The sequence below is a fragment of the Babylonia areolata genome, chromosome 15 (assembly GCF_041734735.1).
Source record: "Babylonia areolata isolate BAREFJ2019XMU chromosome 15, ASM4173473v1, whole genome shotgun sequence".
NCBI lineage: Eukaryota > Metazoa > Mollusca > Gastropoda > Neogastropoda > Buccinidae > Babylonia > Babylonia areolata.
In genome coordinates this window covers 30,852,165-30,877,763 of record NC_134890.1, presented here as the reverse complement: position 1 = coordinate 30,877,763, position 25,599 = coordinate 30,852,165, and the positions used below count along the sequence as shown (strand labels likewise).

At 39.0% G+C, this 25,599-nt stretch overlaps 1 protein-coding gene across 1 annotated transcript; it reads left to right on the top strand.

The window, feature by feature from the left end:
• Positions 1 to 2,549: 2,549 nt before the first annotated feature.
• On the top strand, positions 2,550 to 20,832 carry LOC143290261 (leucine zipper transcription factor-like protein 1). The gene is made up of 10 exons (XM_076599601.1): positions 2,550 to 2,684; positions 4,130 to 4,254; positions 4,585 to 4,779; positions 5,815 to 5,941; positions 6,731 to 6,796; positions 7,981 to 8,055; positions 9,516 to 9,581; positions 12,482 to 12,586; positions 14,723 to 14,826; positions 19,301 to 20,832. The coding sequence occupies exons 1-10, from the start codon at positions 2,682 to 2,684 to the stop codon at positions 19,323 to 19,325; spliced, it is 891 nt and encodes a 296-aa protein (XP_076455716.1). The 5' UTR covers positions 2,550 to 2,681; the 3' UTR covers positions 19,326 to 20,832.
• Positions 20,833 to 25,599: the final 4,767 nt, after the last annotated feature.

Below are 25,599 nucleotides of genomic sequence, written 5' to 3'. Positions count from 1 at the left end.
TACTAGTATGCCTCCATTACAGCAACGAAAACATACAAATTTTCAGTAGTCGTATGCTTCATTCCGGCGTGATCGGAAGGATCACTGAGTGACATGCAACACGTCATTAGTAGTTTTCTATCTGCCTCTCTTGCAAGACGAACGAAAATTTTCGTTTAAATAGGTCTTAATCAGTATTGGAAACGCTAAGATAAGACATCAGTTTCAATGATTCCCCCTTGATACCGTAATGTCCTTGCATATGAAACAAAACTCAAGTAATAAAGAAACAATACTATTGTTAATCAGTGATTACGGGCCATTCATGCATGCAGTTGCCGGCGAGACTTCCGAAACAATTCCACAGGGGACGGAACTCGATCAAATGTTGACAGTCATGTCAATGAAGATCAAAGAAACAAAATTAAAATCCCAGGGCCTAAAAAAAAAGTACCGCAATGACTCCAGTTCCAGTCTTCGAAGAATTTAATAAATTCTTTCAGTCACTAGCTCCAGACATCGCGGATACCCCCGCCTAACAATGGCCTTAATTTTGTTCTTTATCAGTCGAATTTTCTGTCTTTATTGACGGACGGTCGTCCAGCAGTTGATAGCGCATTTTCTCATCCACTTTTCACCAAGGCGAATATTCTCAATGTTGAACTCATGCCGGTGGCTTTCTGAACACTGAAAAGCCTGCAAGTTGTTAGTCGTCGGGAGTTAGAAACCAAATTCTTGATGAGCTAATCTTGAAGCCGAACTGCATGGTACCCCGCCATAAGTTCGACAGTATTTCATCTCCCCTGCCATTTCAGTTATGTTTTGTGCAGTTGATTTCAGGTTCATTTCAGTGTATTTTGTCACATTTATCATCTGACCATATATTTCCCTTGGTATGCTGTTTAGTAGGCCTATCTAATCTCATGTTGACGATGAGTTAGTGTAAAAGTTGGGAAAATGGTTGCTATGAATTATCTGAAATCAAATGTTTGGATGACTGAGAAATGGGTACTGATTTGTTGAGTTTCTTAAAAACTGATTTGCAGCTCTTTCCACTGAGTTTGCCTCAGCCGTGAAAACACAAAGGCTGTTTTGCAGGTTGATTCACTTAGGTTAAGAGTTTTACCCCGGGCTTACATATCTCACTTCAAGTTGTGATGTAAGTCATCACATCTGTCTTTTTTTAAGTTCGTTGTCAGTGTCCTTGTTTATTTAGGATAGCATACCAGAGAGTGCAGTAACTCAGTTGATATCTATCAATCAATCCGGCAATCAATCAATCTATCTATCCATCCATCCATATATATATATATATATATATATATATATATATATATATATAGGGAGGGGGGGGGGGCGTGACTCGGCTCTGTTCGTTCGTTCTGTTATTCAACATCTATCCACGAGTGTGATTTTAGACGCCGAAAATCCATCACCTTCCCCACCCCACCCATGCCATAACTGAATCATCACTATTTTCCATATTCCTCTCTCCTCAATTAGCATAAAAAAAGAACATAGACAAAATAGACGAACTAACTTTTCAACCAGTAAAATTACAACAAAAAGCCATTGGGGCAAACTCCGGCTGAACTATTTTAAACAAGTTCATTGTCATTCAAAACGTTTCTAATGGGTGCAGATGGAACTGCCCTGTGTGTGTGTGTGTGTGTGTGTGTGTTGAGAAACAAGGTCAACAGTAATGTTCAACACTTTGACCGATAGGTACTAATGGGGAAAAGAAGAAAGTTATTATTTAGACATTCATTGCACATCCGGATGGAAACCACGAAATAACATCAGTTCACGCTGGCCACTGATGTCACAACCGGTTTGTTTCTTGGGACGACCGGAAGCCCCACCCTGATTCGGCCACCATTTTATGACATGTGCTTTTTATCTATGGCAGTGATTTCACGTGACTTTCTTTCTTTCTCTTTTCTGCCATGATCGATCTGTCTTTTTTCCATTCACCAAGCCTCTGCTCCCCTTTGTTTTGTTCTAAATTCGTTGTTTTTATCATTAGTCTTATATTAACTTTTCTTTTATTTCCCCTTCCTTTCTTTGCTGAGTCTTTCACTGAGTCAGTATTTTCTTTTCCGGCAGCCCCTTTTGTCAACCGGTCTCATTTTGTTCAGTCTCCCCTTTCTTTCTTGTTTGATTGTTTTTATTTTTTTAATTTTTTTTTTAATATCATAAGTAATATAATGTTATTTTGTTTCATCTATTATTCGTATAAAATGCAAATAAATGCAAAAATACGCACCCGCTTACTTGTTTACTATATAACTACATATTATTTCAATTACATACATGTTTATCTATTTATTTGTCTATCTTTCTGTCTATAATTATTCATTTATCTTTTATTTAGTTAATAAAATGTCTGGCGCCTGTGGTTTCAAGCACGCTACTGCGATGTCATGATTATCAAAATAAAGATAGAATAAGTAAAAAAACGAAAAGTTTAACAATCAAGCACATTCTCTCTCGACGATCATGTCTGGTATTTGGAGTTAAGTTATTTCGGAAAATTATGTGCAAATAGCAAATGAGTATGGCAATTGTTGCATACAACTTTTACCTCGGGACTAACATATCATCGCATCCGTCCACAAACACAGTTGGAAAAGAGCAGTTTTCGGGCTTGGACTTGCTTAATTCTTCAGTTTCGTGCTGAGGTCATCCACGTTGATATAACAATGGTAGGATCTTATTTTGAAATTATGTTTTTCATCGCTTGGAAAATATATACAGAACGTGGAGGATTGACCTTTTTCTGTGTTTTAATTCAACCATAGCATTATGTTTATTGTAGGATTACATGATTATGTTGTCAACACCAGTTCAGTTACTTTAAGAGTTTTAGTTGCTGCAACGCAAATTGTTCAAGCACCTAAAAAAGTGGTTATATAGACTTTATTTTATTAGACTGCATTACCCAGATTATGCTCATATGATGAAGAAAGTGCATTTTAAAGTTCGATTTTAGATAACAATACAGAGCAGATCGAGCTAATGAAACATAAGACGTGTATCGCAGAGCAAGCGTGCTCTTCAGTGTCATGTGTGTACTGTTTGGAAACAGTCAGAGTGCTGTTAAGTGAGCCAGTTACTTAAATTGATATTTAACAGGGCATATTTTGAGCCTACTTGGTGTGTGTGTTCACATATAGTTGCAATTTGTAGTACTATTGTCATGGTGTATATAAAAACACATATGTGGGTAGTTGTACTTTTCATGTTAAGAGGTATGTTATTATGCACCATTGTATATGTTTCATTTGAGGTGCTTAGAGCCCATTATATGAGGGGTTTGTGCCGTTTAAGTACTATCTGTCTATTATTGTTATTATTACTGTTATTATTGGAATATTGAAGATTGAATTTTCCAGGCATGAATGATTTCTTGTCAGTGTTGATTTTATCGGGAAGAAAAATGTCCACTGATACAGTGTTTGGCTTGTGATGGTTGTGATACACACAATTTAATCAAATGCCAATTTCTGTTAATTGATATTTAAAGCAAAGTTGCATGAAAAACATAAAGAGGGGTTTGGTTGCAATAACCTTGCAACCATACCAACTTCCGTTTGTGGCTTTGCTTTTGAGTAGGACCGTGTTGAACACTCTGGATGAATGCAACACCAACAATGTTGAAAAATAAGCATCAGTCAGTGTCCGGTGTCATTGTGCTTTAAAGATGCTAAGTTGAGGTTTGGGTTTCGTTACTTTGTTCAGATGCATAAAATGAACTGTATTGAAATGTTCATCAATAGGGTTCATTTTCCTGTTTCCGTTGCCATTTTCATGTGACATTTTGCATTTTATTTTGCAAAGTTTTTGCCCAAACTTTACTTTTGGTAAGAATTGTTCAAGATGTAAACATTATTCAACACCACATATACAGTCAATCATCACACCAGAACATGTTGTTTTCCTGTATAATTTATTCACTGAAGTGAGTGACCCCTACTGATGACCACCAATGAAGAAGGACCCATAACCTAAACCGTCAAGCCCTGAGAGCTGATTAAGGGATCTTTCTGTGTATGTTTGATCTTGCGTATGTGTGTACACAGCTTAAGAGTGCTGATATGATGCTGACTTAGGAGGCTGGAAATCTCTCCACCTTTTTACTGATGTGCAGGCGGAACTAGGGGTGAATGAACATCACCAGAACCAGGTGATCAACTACATTCGTTTTGCTCGGTATCAAAGAGGTCAGAGATTAAGAGCTGTCGACCTGTGTTTTGAGGAACTCAAAGACAGCAGGTAAGTGAAAAAGATAAGTGACTAGATACAGTCACAAAGATGTACATGTTTTATTAAATTTTGTTTGCCTCCTTTGTCAGTAGGATAGGAACATGAGGTTTTGAATTTGTTTTGTATGAAGATGAGCTTTCTGCATATTCACGTCACCATGAATGAACTATGGAGATCTGACAATTCTTTCCTTGCACATGTACACATACAAGTCACACACACACACACACACACACACACACACACACACACACATTCACATTCACACTTACATACATACCCCTGTCTGGACACGCACATACATGCAACTACCTAACTACAAGTCTTTGGCTGTTACAGACTGACCGATGAGACTTTCACCATTGATGAAGTGACGGAAATGCTGGATGGACTGCTGACCGTGGTGCGAAGCGAGGTGGAATCGGAGCTGATCAACACAGCCCACACCAACGTCCTCATGATGCGGCAGATGTTCCAGCAGGCTGAAAAATGGCACCTAAAACTGCAGGCCGATATCTCTGAACTGGAGAACAGGTGACTGTTTGAACGAAAAGGCATGGTTATGGTGGTGTTCAGGAGAATGTTGGTGAAGGTGATGACAGTGATAGTGATGATGATGATTTACCAACAGGCTGAAACTGAAAGCTTAACAGGTTTGTTTGAGGGACCTTGATAAATATGGCAGTACTGATGAGTTAAATGGTAATATGCTGATGAAGCAGTAAGTGTTCCATCAAGTGGCGTATATGATTCAAAAGCCAGCATCTTTGTATTTGTATTTATATTTCTTTTTATCACAACAGATTTCTGTGTGAAATTCGGGCTGATCTCCCCAGGGAGAGTGCGTTGCTACACTACAGCGCCACCCTTTTTTTTTTTTTTAGTATTTTTTCCTGCATGCAGTTTTATTTTTTTTCTTTTCCCTATCAAAGTGGATTTTTCTACAGAATTTTGCCAGGAACAACCCTTTTGTTGCCGTGGGTTCTTTTACGTGCGCTAAGTGCATACTGCACACGGGACCTTGGTTTATTTTGGATGCAGATTGGCAGTGACAGTAACGATACGATGATGATGATGGTGTGAATTGATGTGTGAGAAGGAAGCATATGGATGGATGCATGCTCCTTTTGGACCATTATTTTCCATGTTTGTATTTGTCAGTATTTATCATTATCACTTTGTTGTAGCTTGTACACAGCTCAGTGGAGTTAAAAGGTGATATCAGAGATCAGCCTGACCCTACAGCCCAGCTAATGAAATCAAAGAAGAAGAAAAACTACTACTTCTATTCTTCTACTACTGCTGCTGCTAGTACTCCTTGCTGATTACCGGTACTAATGTCACCAAGTTAAAGCACCAATATATATATATATATATATATATATATATGTATGTATATATATATATATATATGTATGAGGTCATTGTGGCAAGTGAATTCACCATACTGATAGAGGAGATGTAAATGATAAATGTTACATTTGTTTGTTTATGTTCTGTTTTCTTTTAAATGATTAGATAGCAGATGGACATATTCTTATGTCTTTACTGGTTGGTTTTTTTTCACAGAGAACTTCTGGAACAGATCAAGGAGTTTGAGGAGAGAGAGTTCTCAGGGGCCAAGCGGGATACAGAGTTCGTACCCAAGATGTTGGAGCCTGTGAACGAGACAGGTGGCACGGCTTTGCTACACATGGTCAGTCCTTGGCATTTGCAGGATACTTCATGTGGGCATCCCTGCCATCATTCTCATCTTTGACTCTTTTTTTTTTGTGTGTGTGTGTGCAGGAGCAGCTGAATACATAATGAGATGCCATCCTGTTCAGTGTAATCCCAGTGAAAGCAGTCCAAACTATCCCCCCCTACCTCCCCTGCCCCCCAACAAGAACTGAATTTTTATGTATTTGACCATTTTATTGTACTGTAAAAGACAAACATTTTCATCAGTACCAGGATCTTTCAGTGATATATGTATTAACCCTGTGAAATCATTTATTATTTATTTTTCACAAAAGGAAAGGTATCAAGGTGCTAGTAGGTCTACTGACATTGTGCTGGGGCTTGAACTGTCGCCTAACCCAGCCACACATGAATCATTATAAGTATCTTCAGTCATCATCAGCCATGTGAAATTGTCTAAAGTCCATCTATATCAGATTGTGTATGACCCGTCTGACAACAAAATTGATAGTTCTGCAGTAAAATGAGGCAGACTTGCTCTCAATAATTTGGAAGTATAAAGAAGTCAAAAATTTTGTGGCTTATTTACATCGCAAACACACACACACAAACGGACACCCACACTCTCTCTCACACACACATAACGCACATACTCATATCCAGACACACACATGAAGAAAGACGTATTTGTACACATTCATGAACACACACATATGCATACACAAGCACACAAACATACACACAAAGAGAAAACTAGAAGAAAACAGTGGCATACCTGATGCGTTGCCTTACTTTAACATTGCAGAAAATTGAGGAGCTTCTGGCGCAGAACGAGAAAATGAAGGCGCACTTGATGAAGGTGGACAAAGATGTGAGTGTTGCAGCATGTGTCTAAAGCTTTCTGTTACTGCCAGAACTTTGAATCACCGTCAAAGTGTTTGGGTTTTGATTTGACCTGCTGAATGAAGAGCACATGAAATATGTTGTTTTTTTTTTGTCCTGTATTGATTTTGTTTTATTCATAATGCATATGGAGAGATTTGCACACACACACACGCATCTACACACACATGCATATGCACACACACACACACACACACACACACACACATGCATGCATATGATTATGTACAAACATCCCCACACTCATGTATGGAAACATAAATACACATGCACACACAGAGGTTCAAAAACACAGGTACACACACACACACACACACACATGCATGCACGCACGCACGCACACATGCATGCACATTCACACACACACACACACACACACACACACACACACACACACACACACATGTATACTTGCATCATATTTATAATGAACAATGTCAAGCTATTCTCTTAAGGCTGGTGGACAGTTTTAACTATTGTCATTATATGTCTCCTTCCTGTTGATCCGTATCTTCATGTCTGTGTAGTGTGTGGGTTTTCACTTGTCCTTGCTGAGAATGATAAGAGGAAGTAAGTCTGCTTATTGGTTGTTTTTTGTTTTTTGAGCCAACATATGGCCACCAATTAGATATTGCCCCCCTCCACTTTTGATAACCAGTCTCCAGAATATGTCATAGCAGAATTTAGTTTACTACTGTCATCTTTAGTCCTGACTGCTTGAATGATTTTTTTTTCTTTTATTTTTTTGATGAGTGTGCTGAATTATGGTAGAATTTAGCTTATGACTGTTGTCTTTAGTCCTAAGTTTGAGTGTATTAGATTATGGTAGAATTTAGTTTACGACTACTGTTTTTAATCCTAAGTTTGAGTGTATTAGATAATGGTGGAATTTAGTTTATGACTGCTGTTTTTCATCCTAAGTTTGAGTGTATTAAATTATGGTAGAATTTAGTTTATGACTGTTGTTTTTAATCCGAAGTCTGAGTGTATTAGATAGTGGTAGAATATAGTTTATGACTGTTGTTTTTAATCCTAAGCTTGAGTGTATTGAATTATGGTAAAATTAAGTTTACGACTACTGTTTTTAATCCTTATGACTTAAATGTTGTGACGAAGAGAATGGAATGTGCTGATGTCTGGTTTGTTTTGCAGTTTGCTCTGATGATGGCCAGTCAGGGATCACTGACATCAGAACTGGAACTGGCCAAAGGTGCCATGGGCCGAGTGGTAAGATCACAGGCAGGGTTTTGGGGGATGGGAACCGACAGTGCCACTGGCCTCGTTACCACCATACATTACGCTTGCCTCTTTTCTGCTCAATGGATCATCATCATTATCATTGTCGTATATATATATATATACTGCTTGATATGTCTACTTTCATTATCTACAAGGAGCAACAGCCATCACACTTTGTATGGTAATTTCTGGATGTTATTGTCAGTACCCCCTCTCAGATGCTTTCAGAATAGCAGACAAAGAACCACAACCTAGCCTTAGTGGGCTTGAAACAGCAGTATGTAAAAACAAACCAACAAAAATGTTAGAAATTTTGCCACCCAAAGATCTTGCAGAAGCTTTACTAGTCATTCATGATGATAAATTTAAAGCTGAGAGTGACAAAGTTTTGTCAGATTGTTTGCTTGGTAAGACTGAAAGTTAGACTGACAATCTGCAGAGAGGATGGGGGCTGAGGGTAATTGAATAATAATAATGGATACTTATACAGCACACTATCCAGAAATCTGCTCTAGGTGCTTTACAAAAACGCTTTTGTTAACATAAAACATTACATCAATGTTACATACACACACCAAAATGTGACTACACACACACACACACACACACACACACACACACACACACACACACTGCATACATACATTTTAACATACATGTGTATCTAACAGCTACCCTAACACATACGCACACATAGGCAGGCACAAACTTACATAAACACATGCACACACAATACACATTCATATACATGCATGTAGTTATGTACACATACATATGTATACACACATAGTCAAGCACAGCTAACGCAAAGGAAGTGGACATGCTGCAATTGAACTTATTGCTGATGGAAAAGGTGAGTTTTGAGACGAGATTTAAAAGATGCGAGGGAATCAGAATGACGGAGGTTATCAGGGAGCTTGTTCCACGTCTTTGGCGATTGAAAAGAAAGAAAAGAAATTGAAGAGTTAGACGTAGTCAGCAAAGGAAAGAAAATGGAGCAGGAGGTCAAGAATAGCTGTGTGGCTGACCTAGAGTTGAACTCAAAGACAAATCATCCACTTGTTCAGGCCAGAGAGGAGAGATAGAGTGATGAAGGGGGTGAACAGTTTTGTGCAAGCCTTGAATTACATGTGTTCACCTTGGTTTTAGAAAAGCAATCTGGCATTGATCAAACAGCTATCATCTTCAGGCAAATTATGAACGGTGCTCACACCCCCTCCCCCCTTGCTCTGTGGGCCAACTGTTAACCCCTTTGATACTGTCTGAAAGTGAGCATGAAGTGTGTGGGCGTGGCACAGGCAGGTGTCGCAGTTGAAGGACCTAAGGATGTGTGTGTATAGATATATATATATGTGTGCTATGAGCACCGCCAACACACGGCTTCAGCTCTACCACCTCGCCGCTTTGGGTGGTCTGCATATTCCTAATGCTGAATGATGATGTTGCAGGGTAGTGATGAGGAGATGGAGGCTCTGAGGAAACACATGTCCAATCTGGAGTCACAGATAGAGGCTGTGAGTAGTTGGTCTTTGTCTGTGGCACTCTGTGTGTGTGTGTGTGAGTGTGTGTGCGTGTGAGAGTGTGTGTGTGTGTTTATGGAGGAAGGCGGCAGAATGGTTAAGCTGCCAGTACAGTGAGTCTGTGATGGTGTGAGTTCGAATCCCGCTCTCGTCCTTTCTCCCAAGTTTGACTGGAATATCAAACTGAGCATCTAGTCTTTTGGATGAGATGATAACCCGAGATCCTGTGTGTACTTGGCGCACTGAAAAAGAACCCAAGGCAACGAGAGTGTTGTCCACTGGAAAAATTGTGTAGAAGAAGAAATCCACTCTGATAGGTACACAAATGTATAAGCATGCACTCTAGGCCTGACTAAGCCTGGGTTATGCTGCTGGTCAAGCATCTGTCTAGCAGATGTGGTGTAGCGTATATGGATTTGTCCAAATGCAGTGATGCCTCATTGAAAAACTGAAACTGAAACTGTGTGTGTGTGTGTGTGTGTGTGTGTGTGTATGTGTCTCCTGCTTTGAGTTGTATGCATGTGTGAGTGCATTTGTTTGTGTTTGATAAAAAGACTCCTCTTCCTTCTGCCTACACTTTATCTGAACTCCCCAATGTCTTCTCTTCTTTCTTTTTTGACAAAGTCCAGAATATTCGTACCATCTTAGACCAAATGCCTTTCCAACCTACTCATCCTGATCCTCAATTCAACGGCACTCCTCTCCATTCCTTTAATCCATTAACTGAAACAGATGTCCACGAAATCCTCAAAGAAATGACAATAAAATCCTGTGAGCTCGATCCTATACCAGCCTCTGTTTTTTCTCAGTGTGTCTCACAGCTTCTCCCCACAATCACCAACATTGTCAACTCATCCCTTCTCTCTGGAACGTTTCCATCCACTTTCAAAACTGCAATAGTCCGGCCTCTTCTGAAGAAATCCAACCTTGACGCAAACATTTTGAAAAACTATCGACCAGTTTCTAATCTTCCATTCCTGTCCAAACTCCTTGAAAAAGCCGTCCTGAAGCAGCTCAACAATCACCTTTGTTTCAACAATCTCATCCACCCATTTCAGTCTGCCTATCGTGCTGACCACAGCACCGAAACCACTCTCCTCCACATCCTGAATAACCTACTTCTAGCGTCCGACTCAGGACAGATCTCCCTTCTCACTCTTCTCGACTTGTCAGCCGCCTTTGACACGATAGACCATTCAATCCTTCTTTCCCGTCTTCATTATACATTTGGTATCAACGGCACTGTTCTAAACTGGTTCAAATCGTATCTCACTGATCGATTCCAGTCTGTCATTGTTGATAATTTCCAGTCTGAACCCGTTAAAATTGAACATGGAGTCCCACAGGGATCTGTTTTAGGCCCAGTGCTCTTCACACTGTACACTGCTCCTCTCGCTGAAATTATCAACCGCCATAATGTCAGTCATCATTCTTACGCTGATGACACTCAACTCCAGAAGAGTGATACACCTGAAAAACTGTTGTCGCTCTTGCAAGAAACATCTAACTGCTTCCTGGATATTCAAAATTGGATGACTCTAAATAAGTTACAATTGAACGCGGACAAAACTGAAGCAATGATCATAGGAACTAAACAAAAACTCTCTTCCATTACAACTAATACAATCAAACTTGGCAGTACATCCATCCCTCTGTCCACTTCAGTCAGGAACCTCGGCGTTGTCCTTGACAACACACTGTCCATGCAAACATTTATCAATCAGACATGTCAATCCTGCTACTGTCAACTGCGGCGCATCAGTTCCATCCGGAAATATCTGTCCACTGACGCAACATCTAGACTTGTCGTTTCTCTCATTCTCTCTCGCCTTGACTACTGTAACTCTCTATTGTCTGGTTTGCCTGCTTCATCCATTCAGTCCCTTCAGCGCATACAAAATTCTGCTGCCCGACTCGTCCTCAGAAAGAAAAGATCTGAGCACACCACTCCTCTTTTGCAACATCTCCACTGGCTCCCTGTCTCACACCGAATAAAGTACAAGATCAGCACTCTATGCTACAAATGTATTCACAAATCAGCCCCTTCCTATCTCTGTGCCTGCCTTCACCTCTACACTCCATCTCGCTCACTACGATCAGCTTCGGATCCACTCCACTTACATATACCCAGATTCAAACTCTCGACTGTTGGCCACCGTTCTTTCTCTGTCTCTGGACCTTGCAATTGGAATGAACTTCCTCTTTCGCTTCGTCAAGTCTCCACACTCAGCTCTTTCAAGTCTGGCCTTAAAACCCACCTCTTCCCAAAGTAGCCTCCCTTCCCTGCCTCTTCCTTGTCTTTTTAGTTTTTTTCAGTTTTAGAGTTATGCTTGCGTGAGAATGACTGGTGCGAAAGCGCTTTGATTTGTTTATGCACAAGATTTAGCGCTATACAAGTACCATTATTATTATTATTATTATTATTATATGGCTATGTATGAGTGTGTATGTTTGAATCAGGATCATATTTGTTTGTCATGAAAAACGTGTGTGTGTGTGTCTGTGTGTGTCTGTATGTGAGTGTGAGTGCGAGTGTGTGTGTGTGTGTGTGTATGCTCCTGCATATGTATGTGTTTGTACCATGTGTGTTCAGGCATATTAGTGTACATGTATATGTGATGAGTAATAAAGTGTAGGGCAGTCATCTGTGAAAAGCATTTAATATTTTTACAGAACGTCCTGCTTTGTCTTTCATGGTATCTGTATATGAATGAACAACATGTAATGTTAATGAGCAGCTCTACTTACACATATAACTGGAAATGGGTTGAAGACTTGTAAAGTTGATAGATTAACTGTCTCTCCCTCCCTTCTGTGTTTTTATTTTGCTGTTCATTTGTACTGTATGAACAGTCTGAGACTGATAAATTGAAAAAAAAAAAATCTTGTTACAGGAACGCAACAAAAGCAAACAGACTGCAGAAGGGGCAGAGAGAGACCTAAGCAGCACCAAACATGAGCTGCTGAAAATCAAAGAAATGCTGGCCATGGCTGAGAAGGTACCTTCTCATCTTGACAGTGTATCTCAGATCTTCTGATGTTGCATAGATATGCATCCCTGACCCTTTGAAAATGGGAAAGACGCCATGTGTGTCCTTTGAACGGGTGCCTAGGTGTTGTAAAATTTTTTAGAATGAACACATATAAAAATATAATGCATCAGAGCTTCAATCTGCCTTAGTATGTGTGCATCAATACAGGTTTTATTACAATGTGCAGCATGAGAATGAACCTCTGAAGGCAGTCTGAGGGGCGCAGCAGCCGAGTGGTTAAAGCATTGGACTCATAAACTGAGAGTCCCAAATTCAAATCCTGGTCACGGCGCATTGTGGGTAAAGGGTGGAAGTTTTTCTCATCTCCCAGGTCAACATATGCGCAGACCTGCCAGTGCCTGAACCCCCTTCGTGTGTGTACGCATGCAGAAGATTAGATATTCACATTAAAAGCCCTGTAATCCATGTCAGAGTTCAGTGGGTTATGGAAACGAGAAAACACTCAACAGGCACCCACCATCACACAGTATGACTGCCTACGTGGCAGGGATAAAAATGGTCATACACATAAACGCCCACTCAGGTATGAGTGAAAGTGGGAGTCGCAGCCCATGAACGAAGAAGAAGAAGAAAAGATAAGATAAGAATAACTTTATTATCTCCAACTGGAGAAAATTGGTCAGGTGCATTATCACAACATAGACAAGTAAACAACATGGGGACCATAACTGTAAAAGTCAACAACAGCTTTTACGAATATTACGAAGATACAAATGTAAAAAATATCACATACACCGTTTCATACATACATCCACACACTGCAGGTAATAACTAGTATTCTTAATGTAAAAACAGAAAGAATTAAGAAACATTATTTGAATATAATTATAAACATAGCCTACTATACTGCACATTGAGACAGATAAGAGAAGAATAAAGATAAACTGCGGAAAACCGCAACCAGATAATCAGCACACACCCGCACCCCCCCCCCCCCCCCACCTCCACTACACACGCGGATTACTTGATTAAACAAGAGTAATAAACATATGTTCTCAAATAAAAGCATTTCACATATTCGCTTTTAAAAACATTGCAATTAATTATTACATCGTAATTATTAAACAGAAATATATTTAGAATATGGATGTTAGCATTAGACATATTCCATTGTACATTCAAGATGCAGGCTGTCAGATTTTGGACATGTGTGTCTAACTGTATATTGCTTTCTTTTTATGATGTGCCTAATGTAAAAATTATATTTGACCGCTGCTGGTTTTGTTTGTTATATCTTAAGTGAGTGTGTATGAAATTCAAAAGCATCTTATATTTCATAAACAGTGAATGATAAAAAAAAAAAAGTTTACATGTAAATGATTTGATACGTGCAGTGTGACAATGCAGGTGTTAAACTTAGCAACTGTTTTTGTTGCTGTTATGTTGTTATTTATCATCCATTAGAATGTTTCTCCAAATTGAGTTTATTGATTGATAGGTTCATTGATGAATCCATCATCTTTTTACATATTCAGTTATGCTAAATATTAAAAAAAAAAAAAAGGTGCTGTGCTTTAATTTTCTCATTCTTGTAGCATTGAATGTCGATTAACTCAACCACATTGTATTGCCTTGACTGATTCCTTTGTTACAAATATTTGTATTTGTATTTGTATTCCTTTTTATCACAACAGATTTCTCTGTGTGAAATTCGGGCTGCTCTCCCCAGGGAGAGCGCATCGCTACACTACAGCGCCACCCATTTTTTTGTATTTTTCCTGCGTGCAGTTTTATTTGTTTTTCCTGTCGAAGTGGATTTTTCTACAGAATTTTGCCAGGAACAACCCTTTTGTTGCCGTGGGTTGTTTTACGTGCGCTAAATGCATGCTGCACACGGGACCTCGGTTTATCGTCTCATCCGAATGACTAGCGTCCAGACCACCACTCAAGGTCTAGTGGAGGGGGAGAAAATATCGGTGGCTGAGCCGTGATTCGAACCAGCGCCCTCAGATTCTCTCGCTTCCTAGGCGGACGCGTTACCTCTAGGCCATCACTCCACACATTTTTTTTTTATTTTTTTTTTTTAGTGTGACTGTGTCAAAGAGACAGTGCCAGCACAATGATGATGATGATTTCTCACAGGAACTGGAGAAGAAGGTCAGTCTGACTGCTCCCTTCAAGAACCTGAAGAGCATGCTGCAGAAGAAGAATGAGCAAATCAAAGAGCTACGCAAGCGCCTGGGAAAGTAAGTGCAGCTACAAGCAGGGGTCACTGCAGCCTGTGTTCACATTGTTGACTCACTTGTGTAAACAAAGTGAGTCTATGTTTTAACCCGGTGTTCGGTTGTTTGTGTGTGTGTGTCTGTGTGTGTGTGTGTCTGTGTGTGTGTGTGTCTGTGTGTCCATGGTAAACTTTAACATTGACATTTTCTCTGCAAATACTTTGTCAGCTGACACCAAATTAGGCATAAAAATAGGAAAAATTCAGTTCTTTCCAGTCATCTTGCTTAAAACAATATTGCAGCTCTGGGATGGGCACAAAACAAAAAAAAAATGAAGCCTAATTATATGCAAACTGCATTTACTCTTATATTTATATTTTTTATATTCTCTAAACTTGGCACTTTGACCTCTTATTCTGACCCAACAACAAGAGCAGTCATTATTATCATTTTTTGTTCAAACAGGAACTTGTTTTGCTAAGCATGGAAGTTTTATTTATTTTGCAAACATTTTGGTGCAGAGAGTAAAAAAGGGAAATTACTCTGTAATTAATGTTAGGGGACTTAATTTGCTTTAAACTGATCTTTCTCATCTTAAACATTACATTTTGAAATTATACTCAATACATAAAAAGCTTGTGTGTTTTACTCTCAGTGTACAGGGCTTTTTTTTTCTTCTTTTTTTTTTTTTAAGCGCGAAGCTTTATAATAACAAATACAGAACACATTTTAACGATTAGATTTTTTTTAAAGTGTATCACAAGTGAGTCTTGAAGGCCTTGCCTCTCTTGTATGGTTATGTTATGCACTTGACTAAGTGTATGCGCCACTGTATATTTTGTATCGTTTTGTATTAAACACTTAGCTGTCTACACAGTTATATTTATATACTTTCCTACTTACTTAGCTACTTCGTCGCTGTAGCCAGAAGTAGATTGTAGGGACACGGCCAACAAGTTTTTGATGAGCTCCCTTCATCTGGTCAGGTCCTCAGCTGTCCTCAGTCTGCTGACAAAAGGGGTGTCTGTCCATTCACTGTTGAAAATATCCCATAATCCATGTCAGCGTTCGATTGGTTATGGAAACAAGAACATACCTGACAGCAGCAGCGCAGGGTCTCCTCTGGTGTGTGGCTTCCTGGAGACCTAACATCGAATGTTCCCTGTGTACTGCCGGCACTGTGACTGTGACAGACGAACTCGGGTGTGGCTGTGTATGGGGGACTTAGAATGAGCAGTGTGGGAGTAATGCCACTGAAATGGTGTAGATGATGGGGCAGCAAAAAAAAAAAACAAAACAAAGAAAACCCATACCTGGCAAGCACCCTCCCTCCACCCTTCAGAGATCAGGTTGGGTTCAATAGACAATAGGTCATATGACCGGAAGAACATAAAATCAATAGGTCATTTTGAAAATCAATAGGTCAAATATCACCCGTCCCGGGCTTTTTCAAACTTTAATAATGCACAAATTAAAGGAAAATGTACTCGGTTAATGCAAAAGTGGGAACGCCAATTCTTCTTGCCGAAGCTCGCGAAAGGCAGCGATAAAGATTCGTTCGGATTTCGTTTTGTCACGGATCCGTATTTTAATAAACCAGTTTATAGTCATTTCCTGTAGGAGCAGACGACAAAGCGATCGCGATCGTTAAAGAGAGAGAGAGAGAGAGATGGTTACTTTGGTTGACCGACTGGTCATAAAAACAATAAGTCATGTGACCTGGCAACTTGAAAAACAATAGGTCATTTCAAAATTAAATGCGTCAATGACCGATGACCGATATCGAACCTGATCCCTGACCCCTCAGAAATGGAGGAGTATGACTGCCTTCATAGTGAGGGTAAAAACGGTCATACACGTAAAAGCCCACTCGTGTATGATATGAGAGAGCGTGGAAGTCACAGCCCAAGAATGAAGATCTCCCATTGTTTCCTCTGTCTGCCTTGTCTCCTTCTTCCTGACACAGTCCCTGGCATGGTGGTCTTGGCAATATAATACAATACAATGCAATACAAGTCAGGTGGATCTTGTTACATGGTTTTTACCTCTTCGTTTTACTGCTTTTGACAGTGGAGAGAGAAGTTTGTAAGTTACCTTCACCTGAATCTAAATCAGATGACGTAATTTTCTTCTTCTTCGTTCGTGGGCTGCAACTCCCACATTCACTCATATGTACATGAGTGGGCTTGTACATGTATGACCGTTTTTTTTTACCCTGCCAATTAGGCAACCATACTCCGTTTTCGGGTATGTTCTTGTTTCCATAACCTACGGAATACTGACATGGATTACAGGATCTTTACCGTGCGCATTTGATCTTCTGCTTGGATAAACACATGAAGGGGCTTCAGGCACTGGCAGGTCTGCACACATGTTGACCTGGGAGATCGGAAAAATCTCCACCCTTTACCCGCCAGGCACTGTTACCGAGATTCAAACGTGGGACTTTCAGTTTGAAAGTCCAACGCTTTAACCATTCAGCTATTGCACCCGTCAGATGATGTAATCAAGGGACCTTCTGCTGTGAGATCACCCGGCCCTTTAGTAAGATGACGTCTTGCAGTGCTTCCTGCGTTGTCTGGCAACCCATCTCAATGCATATTTTGAGAAACCTGTGTCAGTGACAGTTCTTGCAGCGTGGAACATTTCCACTGATCTTCAGCAAGAGCTGTGGGATCAGAGAGAATGCTTTACACATGATTTACAAAACAGTTTTTGATACTGTGAAAGACTTAATTTCATTATACTCCAGGTACAAGTTAACTCTCTCCATACGAACGGCGAAAGAGACGACGTTAACAGCGTTTCACCCCAATTACCACCATCAAAATATTGCAAGCGGAAGGCTCTTATACTGAAGACGTGAATGTTGACAAAGAATACCACAATTCTGACGACGGAAGCTAAAGGTTGGGTCATTCAGACACCCACTGGACATCCGAGGGGTCTGTGTAGAGGAGAAGAGAGGGCTGGCCGTACTGAGTGAGTTAACTCGTACCATGATTACTTCCCCTGTGGACCAAGTACGAGTGTTCTCGTAACAACACACTATTCTAATTTCACTTATTCTTGCGTGGTATTGTAAACTGAACCATTTACGGATTCTGGAAGCATGAAAACAAAGCTTTGTTCGAATCAACAATTCTCCATTGATTTTCGCCGTTTTCGTGAACCACCCTGTTTTGTTTTGTTTTTCTGCAGTGGTCTTGTTTAGTGCTAGTCCAGGGGAGTTGTAGCAGGCATGTTGCTGTAGGGTAGAATGAGTTAGGTAGTCCACTTCATTGCTTCAGATAATGTGAATATTCACACAGTTTGGTTGCCTTCATAGGCATGGCACCTGTTGCCATTATCTGGCCAGTCAGGAGGAGAGTAGTATGGATTGGTAAAACATATCAGTGAAAGAGAGAGAGAGAGACAGAGAGAGAGAGAGAGAGAGGGTGTGTGTGTGTGTGTGTGTGTGTGTGTGTGTGTGTTTTAATTCATTTAATGTCTATCCACATTAAGTGATATTAGACCAAAAAAAAAAGGGAGGGTTGGGGGGAGGAAGGAGGGAAAGGGTAAGGGGAAAAAAATCACAACATTTACTTAAACAATCTCGCTAAAACAATAACTTCCAAACTTATTTTTAAAAAAAGAAAAAAAAAAAGGATAAATCGTTTTAACAACCCAGCTGGACTATCCAACAAAGATTTGAAACAGTGCAACATTAGCAGTGACAAGTCCAAGATATATACATGAATCTTGAAAAAAAAAAAGAAGTGATAACAGCAACCCAGTTGGACTATTTAACAAAGATTTAAAGAAACTGAACAATAGAAGTTATGAGTCCAATATTTCTTGCATCATGTGTGTGTGTGTGTGTGTGTGTGTGTGTGTGTGTGTATGTGTGTGTGTGCATGCTCGTGCATGAAGATGAATACTCACTTCTGCAAGCAATCTCTTTTGAATACATAATACATGTATTATGCATTGATAGACACTCTCTTCTTTTCACTGCATCTTTCTGTCAAACGTACAGTGTAACACTCACATTTATTTATTTATTCATTTATGTACTATTGGTCTACTTTTACTGCATCATTTAAATAGCAACAACAACAACAACAACAACAACACACACACACACACACAACACACACACACACATACACACACACACTGACACACATGCACATGCACACATACTTAAACACACTTATACATATCCTCACACAAAAAACACCTGAACACCTGTGGGTGCATGCTTGCGCACAGCACATATACATATAAGCACACAAAGTTATCTGCAAATATATACACTCATGCACTTGCATTTTTGTGTGTGTGTGCACAATTCATTGCTTCATGCTTTGAGCAGGAAACAACATGCATGCTTGAATCTGGGTTGTATTTGTTCTGAACATGTGTGTGTAGTCTCTGCGTGACTGTGTGTTTCCAGATATGATAATGTAACCCATGACTTTCTGGAAGAAGAAATGTGCTGACTTGTCTGCTTCAGATACGAGTCTTTGGATGATGAATAGAGAGGAATGCATACCATCATCTGTCACTGCACACTGGCTGCGGGCCACCCACCATCATCATCAAGCTGACATTCCAATGTAGAAATGGCTGTAATGATTTCATTTGCAAGTGCCTGTCGTTTTCCTGTTTGACTTCGGTTTTTAAGATTTCGGTTGTGCAAGCGTTGACCCATTGTTCTTTGGTCCAGCAGAGCCTGAAGGTTGCAATACTGTGTGATATTTGTGTTCTGCATTTTTAGCATCCGTCCGTCTGTTCTTGGAAATTTAAAAAAAAAAAAAAAAAAAGTTAATTTGACAGACTTCTTTGAATGTGATTTTTTTTTTTTTATTGTCTTCTTGTCTGACATTCTGGTTGTTCCTTCTCACCTACATTATTGAATTAAAGAGAATGGCAGGGGAGAGAGAGAGAGAGAGGAAGAAAGACAGAAAGAAAGAAAAGAAGGGTGTATGGGGGGAAGGGGGTGGGGGGAGGGGGGGGGGGCAGGGTTGGAATGCGCGACCAAAAAGGAGAAGTTAAAAGTGTAATGGAGTAAGTCTGTCTGTTACTGTGTATGTATTTGTTTTTGTCTTTTTTTTTTTTTTTAATGCTACACAGATTGGTAATTGGAAACACTAAAGATGTGTTAAATTAGAGAGAGAGAGAGAACAACATATATTGAACACCATGCTGAATGAAATATGACTTGTGGGAAGGTTTTTGGAGGGGTACGTGAAGGGCAGCTGCTGTAAAATGTATTTGCATGGTTTTGGTCAGTTTGTTGAATAAGGATTTTTGGAAACACGTCTGGTCATGAAAAGGAAACTATGAGCAAATCCATCAAAAGTGATGCAGCTGAGACATAATTAAGACTACTTTGCTTTTGTATTTTTGGTGATTTTTTTTTTCATTCAAGCTTTCTTCAGTTTCTTTCATGATTTCTGGTTTTCCGTGGTGTGTCGTCGTCTGCCTCCGACTTTTCTGGAATCCATGACAAAACCCCCAGCAGGACAAAAACCCAAGGGGACAAAACCCCAACAGACAAAACCCCAACCAGTTATCTGAAAGCTGGACAAAACCCCAGTCATGTCACTGTCAATGTTATGTAGAAGTGGGTATTTGCGTTTCATCTATCACCAAACTGACATAGAGAAGAAAAAGAAAAACAAAACAAAACAAACAAACAAAAAAAACAGAAGAAGGATGTCATGACACAGTTACAAAAGAGTGCGCAGCATTCTTTAGTTAATTGTCTAAGGACTGGAAGATAGATCTTGTTAACTACGTTTGACTGACATACATTTCTGGAACCTTCTGCTGCGACGACTTCCATAACACACTTCACCTTATTTATTTATTTATCTATTTTATTATTATTATTATTTATTATTATTTTTTCATTTTATATTATTATTATTTAGTTATTTATTTATTTATATATTTATTTATTTTATTATATATATATATATATTTGTACACCTATAGTTGACTTGATCAAGTTTTTGCACCTTATCCATATTATTATTATTAGTAGTAGTTTTTTTTAATGTATTTATCTATTATTATTATTATTTTATTTATTTATTTTATTTTATTTTTATATATTTAAAAAAAAAATTTTTCTCAAGGCATGACTAAACGCGTTGGGTTACGCTGCTGGTCAGGCATCTGCTTGGCAGATGTGGTGTAGCGTATATGGATTTGTCCAAACACAATTACGCCTCCTTGAGCTACAAAAACTGAAACAGAAACTTCACCTGTGTCACTGTGCTCCAAATCTTTCTCATGAGGTATGGAACGTCTTCAAGTCTGCCATACCATCAACAGATGCAACTGCACTAACAACATAGATGAGGGGTGAAACAACTCATTCTGCACACTCATTAGTCACCACCACCACCACCCTGACATCTGGAGTGTAATTGCGGCTTTGTGACAGGATGAGGCACTAGCTGCCACTACAGTGCTTCAGGACCAGATTGGGGAGTTTCAGTTTCAGTTTCAGTAGCTCAAGGAGGCGTCACTGCGTTCGGACAAATCCATACACGCTACACCACATCTGCCAAGCAGATGCCTGACCAGCAGCGTAACCCAACACGCTTAGTCAGGCCTTGAGAAGAAAAAAAAAAAGAAAAAAAAGTGAATAAATAATAGATAATCTTACATAAATAAATGAATAAATAAATAATAATTATGATATAAAAAAGGTAGTAGTAATGATAATAATAATAAAATAATAATAAATAAATAAATAAATAAGACAACAATGATGATAAATAAGCAAATAAATGTAAAACATGAAGACACACATTCACACATACACCCACACATGCATAACAGATATGCACCAAACATGCAGTTTCACAGATATGAAAGCACAGTCAAATACATATAAACGTACATGAGCTCCAACACACACACACACACCACACACATTACCCTGCACCTCCTCTACCCCCCTCCTCCACACACTCATGTCTAGTCTATGTATCGCAGCTTCCACGGCACACACACACACACACACACACACACACACACACAGATGAACACTTGGGGAACAGATTGGGGAACGAACTCGTAAACGATGTTGCAGAGAACAGAAGACGTTGAAGAGTGCCTTGTGAACCTGAGCTCAGACTGTCCGTCAGGATCTAAGAGCATGGAGGAGTTCTTGCAGGCTACTTGTTTATGTTTTTAAAACAAGTAAACTAATGTTCTTTTTATTTCCTATTTTTACACTACATATTTTGGGGGTTTGTAGACTTGAACTTTTCTAGTGTATATTTATTGTGTGTATTTTTTTGTATATTATATACATGACTGGGTTTTTTAGTTAGACATGTTATGTGTTTGTGTTTTTTGGCAGACATGTTATGTGTTTGTTTGTATTATTAGTTAGACATGTTATGAAACAAAACAACCCCCCCACCCCCACCCCCCCTCCAGCCCCCAAGAAAAAAAGAAGAAGAAGGAAAGCACTGAGTGATATTAAATTCACCCTTGTACCTTTGAAAAATTCCTGATGTGTTTGAACAGTTGTGTTCATGATTTATTTGACTTGTGCGCGTGTGTGTGTGTGTGTTTGTAAATGTGAATGTACATAGCTTTAAATAGGTGTACTTCTGTGGAAAAGCAATGAAGGATTTGCAGTTTTAATGGTCACACTTTGTTCATTGCACATTGCATCACAGTAGAGTAATAGGACACAAAGAGATTGCACCAGTGTGTAAAAAAAATACACAGGAAATTATTGAGGTGTTGTTTGTTGGCCTATCCTTGCACGCCACTGCATATTGCACAAGACTGAAACACATTGCAGTGAATGCACCCCACTCCCAAAGCAATAAAGTAAGGTAGCTAAAAATAGGAACAAGGGGCAAGCGCAAGGGATGTCAGATAATACATACATGATTGTCATGATATCAGATAGGAAAATTACAAAATTATCAATCACATAAGTATTATTTATTTTAAAAAATGACATTGGTTAGTCTGTTCATCCAGCTCCTTACTGGTATGGAATGCTCATGATAGCTTGGCTAGTATGATTACTGGATCAGTGCGACTGCAGTGTTGTATGATTACTGGATCAGTGCGACTGCAGTGTTGTATGATTACTGGATCAGTGCGACTGCAGTGTTGTATGATTACTGGATCAGTGCGACTGCAGTGTTGTATGATTACTGGATCAGTGCGACTGCAGTGTTGTATGATTACTGGATCAGTGCGACTGCAGTGTTGTATGATTACTGGATCAGTGCGACTGCAGTGTTGTATGATTACTGGATCAGTGCGACTGCAATGTTGTACATCTTCTGAGCAGTTTGTTGTTAGATCAGTTGGTGGTTAGTGAAGTGTATCTTCTGAGTAGTTTAATGGTTGTTGCTTCAGCCACACTGTCAGCTTGCTCATGTCTCAGCATTTTCATGATGCATTCCTTTTGGTTCTGGTCTGTTCCAGCGTTATGATGCAATCATTTTATGTATCTCCTGTCTCTATGAATGGTGGGTCTTTGTCTCACTTTTTGCTCAGCTTTTATCATGTTTTACACCCTTGATATGGCCTCTATGGTTGGCTGCGCTTCACAAAAAAGAAAAGCAAAAGGGAAAAAACCGGAAGAACAATCCTGTCTGCTTTCAGTGATGCATTTAAGGTTTTGGCAGTAAAAGTGTGATTGAAATTATGCTACTTGATATTTACCAAGTTTTTTATTCAGACCAATGAAGAATTTATAACATCTATAAATAAAACACACTGAGACATAGAAAATAATCTTTAACTGAATCTGCTTCCCTATTTTCCAGCAGTTAACTCCATCACGTTTTTGTTTTTTTCCAGCAGCTCAGATAATCAAATGAAAGTGAAACGTCGTAAGGAAAGGAAATAATATGTTCAGTATGCCATGGTGATCATGACTCTGATACAGAACTTCTGTGAAACATGAAGACTACACAGAATGTGAGCAGCCCCAGACTGAGTTGAGGCAGTGTGTGTCATTCTCTGCTTGTGTGTTTTGTGCTAAAACGGGGCATGCAGAGACCAGGTTCCAGTCTTACCCAAGCGTCTGTGTGAAGACTTACAGCTGAATCTGTTTTCCATGTCAGTCTTTGATCCTTGTTCCGGCTTGTTTGACTGCATGTCTGTCATTCTTTTCTGTGGGAATTACAAATGGATTCTGTTTTATCAAACTGCTTGTTATAGATATTGTTTTGAAGACTCTAGGGGTATGAAAGAATGACTTACGTGCTTTGTTACATTATTCTTTATCGTTGTTCAGGTGAACCTGAAAATGTGTATGATACTTGATCTGTACGAAGTTGTTTTTACAGGGTAGTGTGTAGATTTTGTAAAGTTAACATTGTAATTATTTAAAAAACAAAGAGAACTGTATGTCTAATGAATATGTGCGTGAAAATTTAACCTAAAATCCATGATTTAAAATCAAAAACTTTTAATAAACCTTATTAACAACATTTCATATCACTCCCAAATCTTATTTGATAAACAATACATATCACTATTCCTCCAATGATACTGGTGACATGTGTACATGTTTAGGAACCTGATGTTGATTATTGTAATGCGAGCAACGAATTCATATCCAAATTTCATGTCACAAGAGGTAAGATACACCAGGGATTCATGTGTACTGGATCTGTAGTATGTTTTAATCTCCGGTATATCATGTCGCTTAAAAGTTTAGCTGGTTCAGTACAGTGCAGATCAAATCAGTTTATTTTTGTTTATTTATGTATACATTTGTAGAGAAGAAGAAGAAGAGATCTTCAGCAATGCAGTGTGTGTTGCCAGTGATGAAGAACACATCAAATGACTTTGAAAGTACTGGTTTTTTTTTCTATTGCTTTTATTATTTGAAGTTTATTGTTAAACGTTTGCTGTCTGCAACAGTGTTGTGTTGCTATGGATATCAGCATTTGACAACTACAGCTTCCATGTGTTTCTAAGCAGATGTAGTCATTAGATACAAAATGATGCTCATGGTTGGTGTTTCTGGTGTCAGTCCATTGTCTGCCAGCCTGGTTCATTATTTCCTTTACATTCCGTATTTTACGTGAATGAGGTAATACTCTCTCTCTCTCTTGTTTTAGACATTGTTTTATGATACATTTTAGATTTATTATCATAATATTATGTTAAAAAATTTTGGTGTTGTCATGTGTATGCTCAAATATTTATTATTAATACTTTCATTATGATTTTGTTCTGGAGATTTGGTCTTTACTTTTGTTTTTTTTTTTTTATTAAGAACATAAGGTTCTAAGCTGGAGTTATCAAAATACAATGTTAACCAGGTTTCTGTGTGTGTGTGTGTGTGTGTGTGTGTGTGTGTGTGTGTGTGTGTGTGTGTGATGTTTTGGGTGAGATTGAGAGTAATGTTTACACTCGGTTCTATGATGAAAATTGACTGTAATAATGATGAAAATGGTTCAGCATTCCCAGAAACCACCATCAATTGAGAATGCATGCATGCTTGAGCACACTTTCTCCCACACACGCAGTGCAAACATACCTGCACATATATACACACATACATACAGAAATACGCAAACATATGTTCAAATGCACATGCACATGTACACCAACATGCATGCAACTCACTTACACATATTATGTACACAAAGAAAGGGGTTGTGCTTTACTGTAGCAACACACTTTCCCTGGAGAGAGCAGCCGGAATTTCACACAGAGAAATCTGAGAAAGAGCAATACAATACAATACAATACAATGCAATGCAATACAATACAATACAATACAATACTTGTATATACACCCAT